Genomic DNA, 7,991 nt, shown 5'->3' with positions numbered 1-7,991 from the left:
TTATTATTATATTATTAAAGTAAAAATCCAATTTTTTCCTACTTTTTATTATTATTCGCGGTTTAGTAAAATCATTAATCAAATTAATTTGTAAATACTAAACATTATTTAGTTTGATACATTTTACAGTTTCCTGTAATTTAAGCAATCACAAATTTTTAAATATGGTTTAATTCGATTTCCTATGCCCAGAGGGAGCGCCACTGATATTTTGATAAATTCTAGCAATTTTTTATATTAAATATGTAATGATACAGTTAATTCGATATCGAGATTTTCATCAATCTTTCATTATTTTGAGTTATATTTGAATTTATATTAAGATTGGGGTTGATTTGAATTAGACGGCTTAAGTTAGGTTGGGTTTTTATGGGCTCCCACTTTTATGGCATCCAATGGGACCTTCATTCAGGTTTGAGATCGTGAGTAAACCACCAGATGCTACCGTTCTGTTGAAGTGTAGATTTATGCAAAATAAAGATAGGCAGAGTGGTATCATTACAGAAATGTTAAGATTCACATAGTCTTTATATATGAAATGCATCGTGGTGATCAGTTTTGTACATGGTCTGCATCCCAAGACACCAACCTGAATGAAAATTACTAAATTCTTAATATTTTGTAGACATGTAGGAATTTCTGATGAGTTGAAGAAAATTTGTGAAGACTTTATGGCTGCCACGGAATTTCTATCATTGCAAAAATAATCACGGCCGTTTTCGAAGACATCGGCCGAACCCGAATTTCACGGACACAAAGACATTGTATAACTGGTACATACTATTGATAGGACTTAGTAGTCGTTATGAAATCTTTGGACCCGGATTCGCATGGTCCTTGTATCTAAAATGCATCGGGGCGGCTGATGTCTTTAAAGACAGTTTTGTACATGATCTGCATCCCAAGACATACCAACCTGAATGAAAATTACTAAATTATTAATATTTTGTAGACATGTAGGAATTTCTGATGAGTTAAAGAAAATTTGTGAAGACTTTATGGCTGCCAAGGAATTTCTATCATTGCAAAAACAATCACGGCCGTTTTCGAAGACATCGGCCGAACCCGAATTTCACGTACACAAAGATATTGTGTAACTGGTAGATACTATTGATAGGACTTAGTAGCCGTTATGAAATCTTTGGATCCGGATTCGCATGGTCCTTGTATCTAAAATGCATCGGGGCGGCTGATGTCTTTAAAGACAGTTTTGTACATGATCTGCATCCCAAGACATACCAACCTGGATGAAAACTACTAAATTATTAATATTCTGTAGACATGTAAACATTTATGATGTGCTAAAGAAAATTGGCGAAGATTTTATGGCTGTCAAGGAATTTCTATCATTGAAAAAACAATCACGGCCGTTTTCGAAGACATCGGCCGAACCCGAATTTCACGGATACAAAAACATTGTGTAACTGATAGACACTTGATGGGACTTGGTAGCCATTATGTAATCTTTAAATTCGGATTCGCATGATCCTTGTATTAGTCTTGTACATAATCATCTCAACCTGCTTGAGAATTAGCACGAACAAGCTAAACTATTAGTATTAATATGCTAATTTGAATTTGGCAGCACCAACCTAAATCAATTAATCAATCAACCAAAAGAGATAGTTAAATATTACGATAATTTTAACCGGTTAAATAGCTAAGTTAAAGATTAAATAAAAAAATGACTAAGCAAAATATAAATTCAAAATGTTATGTATCAGCGCCAAATTTAAATACAAATAAATCATTTACACAAAACATAATTTATAAATTACATATTAATTTAACCAAAATAGTTTAATATTAATAAAATATCTCAATATCTCATATTATAGAAATTTCTTGTTGAAGTATTTATTTTGAAAGGAAATTTTTGATCGTGCATCATCGGCACGGTCAAGTTTACTTGTGGCGCATACGCCAAATTTTCATATTTTGTACCAGGATATCATGAAACTCAACGAGTAAAAATGGTAGGGATTTTCATATAAATAAGCCACAGCTGGGGATTTATCATGGTAACTCGTGACAGCTCCCGGTGACGCACGAACTTCACGTTAGTTTTGTAACATAACCTAGGTATTTTATATCTCAAATTTAATAGAAGGTATGTTTTAAAAAATTATAAATAATTATTTTATTATTAAAAATATTTTAAATAATTTTGTATTGTTATGTAATCATTTACTTAATTATCACTTATTTATTTAGTCTATCCATGACACAATTTGAAACTTTCTCTCACTAAATAATTTAAATGTTGATTTATACTAACTTTCTTATTTTTTTATTACATAGAACTTCAAATAATCAACATGACTGAAGTTTACATAGTATCTGCTTGCCGTACAGGAATTGGTAAGTTATTAAAAGACCAGGATGTTTATTTTTACTAGATATATCATTAATGATATCAAATTTCACAATGTAGTAATAGAAACCTTCAAAGCAAGTTTTTTTAACACTAAAAATAAACATATAAAAAAATGCAAATTAAATAACCTTTTAGCCTTATTTATTATTCAAGTTTTTTTACTTTTTCAAGGTGCCTTCAATGGACAATACTCAACAATCCCAACAATAAAATTAGGAACAACTGTAATAGAAGAAGCCTTAACACGATCAGGGTTAAACCCTTCTGATTTAGATGAAGTAGTAATGGGCCAAGTATTAATGGGAGGTCATGGGCAAAACCCAGCAAGACAAGCTTGTCTAAATGCGAAACTTCCGCTTGATGTAACCGCAAGAACTGTCAATATGGTTTGTGGATCTGGTCTAAGAGCTGTTTATGACGGTTACAATGCCATTAAATGTGGGGAATCAAACGTTGTACTCGCCGGGGGGATGGAAAATATGAGCCAAGCGAGACATTGTACTTTTTTAAGAAATGGAGTTAAATTAGGAACTTCGCCCCTTGAAGATATGATTTTAGCTGATGGTTTAGTTGATCCATTAATTAAATTACATATGGGGAATACTAGTATGTTATATTTTTAGTTTATTAATTATATTTTTATATTGAAAATTTTTAGTTGAACATTTAGCGAATAAATATAATGTTAGTCGCGAAGAACAAGATGATTTCGCGTTAATTTCCCAGCAACGAGCTGCCGAAGCTATTGGAAACGGTTATTTTAAAAACGAAATTGTAGCCGTTGTTGATTCTAAATTGGGATCGATCGAAAAGGACGAACACGTCCGATTGGATACATCAAAGGAGAGTTTAACTAAGTTACGACCAGCTTTTGAAAAGACGGGATCAGTTACAGCGGGAAATGCTTCTGGAATAAACGATGGCGCTGCGGCGTTGGTTTTATGTAATTCTGATGTGGTTAAATCAAAAAATCTTACTGCATTAGCTAAAATTGTTGGATTTGCTCAAGCCGGATGCGAACCAATTGAAATGGGAATAGGACCAGTTCCTGCAGTTAAAAAATTGGTAAGATTAAAAATTTTGATGATTGCTTTTTTTGATGATTTGTTTTAGATGACTCGTGTTGGTTGGTCAATCAACGACGTTGATTTATTTGAATTAAACGAAGCTTTCGCCGCCCAAGCGATTATTGTTAATCAGCAATTAGGATTAGATCCTTCGAAAGTAAATGTAGCTGGAGGAGCAATTGCTTTGGGACATCCAATTGGGTGTTCTGGAGCCAGGGTTCTTGTAACATTGATTTATAACATGAAACGTTTAAATAAATCCAAGGGAGTTGCTGCTTTATGTATTGGAGGTGGCATGGGAATCGCCATTGCTATTGAATCTTGTTAAATTTTAAAACAATTTATATCAATGTTGCTTTTGAAAAGAATTTGTGTTAGTATTTTAATGAGTATTAACTAAAATTGCAGTATTTGCTTTATTGCGTTATTTGATTAAAAAAAATTATTATTAATTAATCAAATTGAATTAAACATTACTCTAAAAACAATAATAAAATGTTTGTAATAATAAAGATGTTATTAAAATTGTGTTTTTTTCAATTTTAGTCTCAAATTTGTTTTTGCGAATAATGAAAGTATAAAACAAGGATTTGAGATAAAGAAGCCAAGAGAGAACAACAAATTTGCTATTAATTCTTTGAAATCCGCTTATCAATTGAGGGGAACTTTAAAATAAGGATAACATTCACGGTGCCGCTAGTAGCCTGCTGAGTACAAGTCGAGTCATGATCAGGCGGTCTTCTTGATGTCTTGGTTGCGGTTGGAAAGACAGGACACAATAACTGCCGAATTCGTATTGAAAATCATTTATACATGGTGTTTCAGGTTTTTGTAGCAGGACTTTAACAGTCGATAGATCTTTTAAAATTAACATAAATACTTCATATAAACATAGGTCGACAAACGCTTTGTTTTGGAGATACAGGGTGTTCCACTAATAAAATGTATTCGCCTTAACTTCATATCACTTAACTCAACGTATTGTCTGCGATTGGATACCTAAGATACCAGAAGTCGTGTGAGAAAGTGATCATATCCAAACCTCTCCAACTTTTCAACCAACAAACCATGGTCCAAGAAATCAAATTCGACCATCTAGTGCATTCGATATGTACTGAGTAAAGCTGAGTCACCAATCTGGCTGTTGATGAAGTAACAAAAGTTGAGGTTCTCCTCCAAATTGAGTTGCTGTGGAGGATAGCAACCGTGATACTAGTAAATTACAGTGCCCAACTAGCATTTCATTGGTGCCAATTGCTGTAAGCAACCAGAGTTCCAGAGGATGTCTTACCACTTCATGCGCTATTTTATTAACTTGTTTTGATTCACCACCAGCCCAATCAGTATTGTTCTTTATATCTTTAAGTATCAATATGTTATTAAGTATTACATCATTGCTGGACTTTCTTGTTCTTCTTCAAGCAATACAGTCTTGTATGGACTTTGATCTGGACTGTTGCTGTGGTGTCTTTGCACAATTCTCTTCACTCCTCTGCCTCCCTGCATCATTTCCAGATATCTCAGCTTCATTTGTGCTTTTTTGTGACGTATTATGCCTGCAGCATGCATAAGTTGGTCCAAATCGTAGTTTATTCTTATAGTAGCACTTATTATATTACCTCGATTTCTTCAGTGACATTATTTTTTGTTGTAAGGATTCCCTTCTTGCAGTAATCTTCCTTTCTGTAGTGATGAAGGTGTAAAATTTCTTAGCTCTCTGATGTTTAGCCATATCCCATAGTTTGGAGGCTGCATCTTTTGATATTTTCCCTATTCCCAGCAAGACGTTTGAGCTGCAAGGGTCTTTCAATGTTTGTCATATCAAAATTTAGAGGACTTTCATAAAAAAATAAAAATAAAAGATAACTTTCTATTTTAATAATTATTTATTTTACAAATTCATTTCTAAAAAATAACAAATGAAACTTTTTTAAGGTTACAAAAGAAAGATTGACAATTATTAAAATCGATTTTTCACTAACATTGCGAAAAGAAAATGTAATTAATTATTTCTCTGACCCAATCCTTGCAATAAAATGATGCAATAAAAAGTATAAAAACACAACGAGATGGCGCCACATAAAATATTTTAAATTTCATTTCCGTTAAAAAAACTTAACGGTAAAGCGGTAGAATGGAATGCAAAGAATGAAAAATTTCGAACTCTTGGAATACCCACGAAGTTTCTTTGGTACCAGAGGAGCAGAAAGGTTGGAGGTGAATTATTAAATATCTTATTGGTTTTAGAAAAATTCAATTCCCGCTAACGATCAGCGGGGTTCGACGAAACGTCTCAAAAGTATTAGGCTCACATAACCTTCAAAGATATTCGAAAAGAATAGGATTCGAAGCGCGCTGAGTAAAGATTTTTTTGAAAATGAAAACGTCCGTTTATCCTTCAAGCGTATAAAATAAACACATTTATAAAACGGCACGCGTTTGCACTATTCTATAACGAGTATAACGTAACCTTGTGCCCAAAAATAAAAAACGACCACAAATCGAATTCAACTTCATAACTTCACCGCAGATAGAAACTAATCTCATTTACTACCTGCAAATTTAATTTAATACCAACGACTTTTAATAGATTTATTTGCATTCAATATATGTTATATGTATATATAACACTTTAGTTAGTGCAAATTTGAAAATAAAATAACAGATAGATATGTTGCTGATAGTGCGTTGCTGTTTGAACAGTTTCAGACGATTACGTTTTGGTGAGTGTCATGTGAACAGCGTGTTTAGCGTCAGTCGAAGAAGTTACGTCGCGGATAAACGATTAATAAAAATAAATCGTACGATGAATGTAAAACTAACTAAACACGAAACTTTTAAATTCACCGACTACGATTGCATCGGCTTCGATTTGGATAATACAATATGTAGATATAAAGTATTGAATATGGTAAGGTTAGAATACGAAGTATTATCTATGTTTATGGTGGATGAGAAGGGATATTCACCTAAATATTTGTCATTACCCATAGAAGATGACATAGACTTTATGTTAAAAGGCTTAATTTTGGACGTCTACAACGGTAATGTACTTAGAATCGACTCAAATGCCCACATCATTCATGGAAGTCATGGTACAAAGCAATTAACTAGAAATGAATTAAAGCAATATTATGGGGAAGATTGTCGATGGCATGTAACAGATACATTTGCAAAAGATCCTTTACACACCTGGAATGGCCCTTTATCAGAGCAATTACGTACCTTATTAGATTATTTTGATATGCCTGCTGGTTTAGTATTTGCAAGGATTGTTGATACATTGGATGAGGAAAATGGTAATAAGAAACTTGATAGTTACTCAATTTGGCCGGATATTGTCGAAGCTTTAACTTATATGTTTAAAAAAGAACATTTTATGTTAGAAAAAGGTGGTTATTTTCCAAATATGAAAAATAAACCCGAGGAATATATCCATAAATGCAGCGAACTTCTTATTCATTGGTTTGAAAAGTTAAGATCTAATAAGAAAGTTTTATTTCTTATCACCGGCTCAAATGTTGACTTTGCTTCTCACACTGCCGAAAACGCCATGGGAAAAAATTGGAGAGATCACTTTGATATCATTATATTTTTTGCTAAAAAACCAGGATTCTTTACAGAAAACCGACAATTTATTGGTCTCAATGGGATAGAAGAAACCGATCCAGTACCCGATGCAGAACTTAAACGAGGTAGTTCTTATAGTTATGGTAACTGGAAGGGTTTGTACAGCTTCTTATCAAAATCATGTGGGAAAGAGAATCCTAAAATAGTTTATATTGGTGATAATATAATCCAAGACGTTTATGCACCAGCCGTCCACGGTCAATGTGATGCTGTAGCTATTTGTGAAGAACTGGAAGCCGAAGGAGTTTATGGACACAATCAATGTCATAAAGAAAAACATTTGTTGTCATCAAAAACATGGGGTTCCTATTTCCATCATAAGGAGGCTGAGAAGGCCACCATTTGGAAGGAATTTATTCGAAACCATGCGAAAATTTGCATTCCAAATTTAGAGTATGTTGCAAATTACCCTATTGATCATGATTTTCTAAAACCAGATCAGTAATTTAATAATTACAATACACATTTAAATCATTTATGATATTGATTTGCAAAAAATACTGTTTTGTTAATTTCCGTTTTGCCATAGTATTTATTGTAATTAATATTTTTGTTTCGTTTTTGTTTGAATTAAATTATTTTTTTATAATCACGAATAGAATAATTTATGTTTTTTATTGCTCGTTGTTTTTATAAAGAGATTATGTTCAATTTTTGATAATAAATAAATCCATTATATCATTCCTATCTTGTTTTATGTCATTCATTGCCCATATTTGATTAAAAGAAACGTGTTAATGAGGCTTGATTAAAAAAGTTGATTGTATTAAAAATTGTTTCAAATAAAAGTTATTTAAAATTCAATTTTGAATAAATAATCTTAACAAAATAAGTTGATATCTTTTAGTTAAGACCATGTACTGGTATAATATTGATGGTGTTAATTGGGTTGATCAAAAAAGTCGATTATAATAAAA

At 32.3% G+C, this 7,991-nt stretch overlaps 2 protein-coding genes across 2 annotated transcripts; both read left to right on the top strand.

The window, feature by feature from the left end:
• The first annotated feature begins 2,028 nt into the window (after window positions 1-2,028).
• Window positions 2,029-3,859, top strand: LOC111425230 (Acetyl-CoA acetyltransferase 2). Its single transcript, XM_023059136.2, has 5 exons — window positions 2,029-2,110; window positions 2,302-2,361; window positions 2,549-2,983; window positions 3,036-3,442; window positions 3,491-3,859. Exons 2-5 carry the CDS (start codon window positions 2,319-2,321, stop codon window positions 3,770-3,772), a joined length of 1,167 nt encoding a protein of 388 aa, XP_022914904.1. The 5' UTR covers window positions 2,029-2,110; window positions 2,302-2,318; the 3' UTR covers window positions 3,773-3,859.
• Window positions 3,860-6,036: 2,177 nt separating this feature from the next.
• LOC111425580 (5' nucleotidase A) lies at window positions 6,037-7,757 on the top strand. Its single transcript, XM_023059699.2, has one exon. The coding sequence runs from the start codon at window positions 6,116-6,118 to the stop codon at window positions 7,517-7,519; it is 1,404 nt and encodes a 467-aa protein (XP_022915467.2). The 5' UTR covers window positions 6,037-6,115; the 3' UTR covers window positions 7,520-7,757.
• The last annotated feature ends 234 nt before the right edge of the window (window positions 7,758-7,991 follow it).

This window comes from Onthophagus taurus, chromosome 8 (assembly GCF_036711975.1).
Source record: "Onthophagus taurus isolate NC chromosome 8, IU_Otau_3.0, whole genome shotgun sequence".
Lineage (NCBI taxonomy): Eukaryota > Metazoa > Arthropoda > Insecta > Coleoptera > Scarabaeidae > Onthophagus > Onthophagus taurus.
This window is presented reverse-complemented; position numbering and strand designations above follow the sequence as displayed.

Coding starts and splice junctions, on each gene's coding strand:
- LOC111425230 (XM_023059136.2), top strand. CDS start 2,319: ATGACTGAAGTTTACATAGTATCTGCTTGCCGTACAGGAATTG. Junction 2,362..2,548: donor TGCTTGCCGTACAGGAATTG/GTAAGTTATTAA, acceptor TACTTTTTCAAG/GTGCCTTCAATGGACAATAC. Junction 2,984..3,035: donor ATTACATATGGGGAATACTA/GTATGTTATATT, acceptor GAAAATTTTTAG/TTGAACATTTAGCGAATAAA.
- LOC111425580 (XM_023059699.2), top strand. CDS start 6,116: ATGTTGCTGATAGTGCGTTGCTGTTTGAACAGTTTCAGACGATTACGT.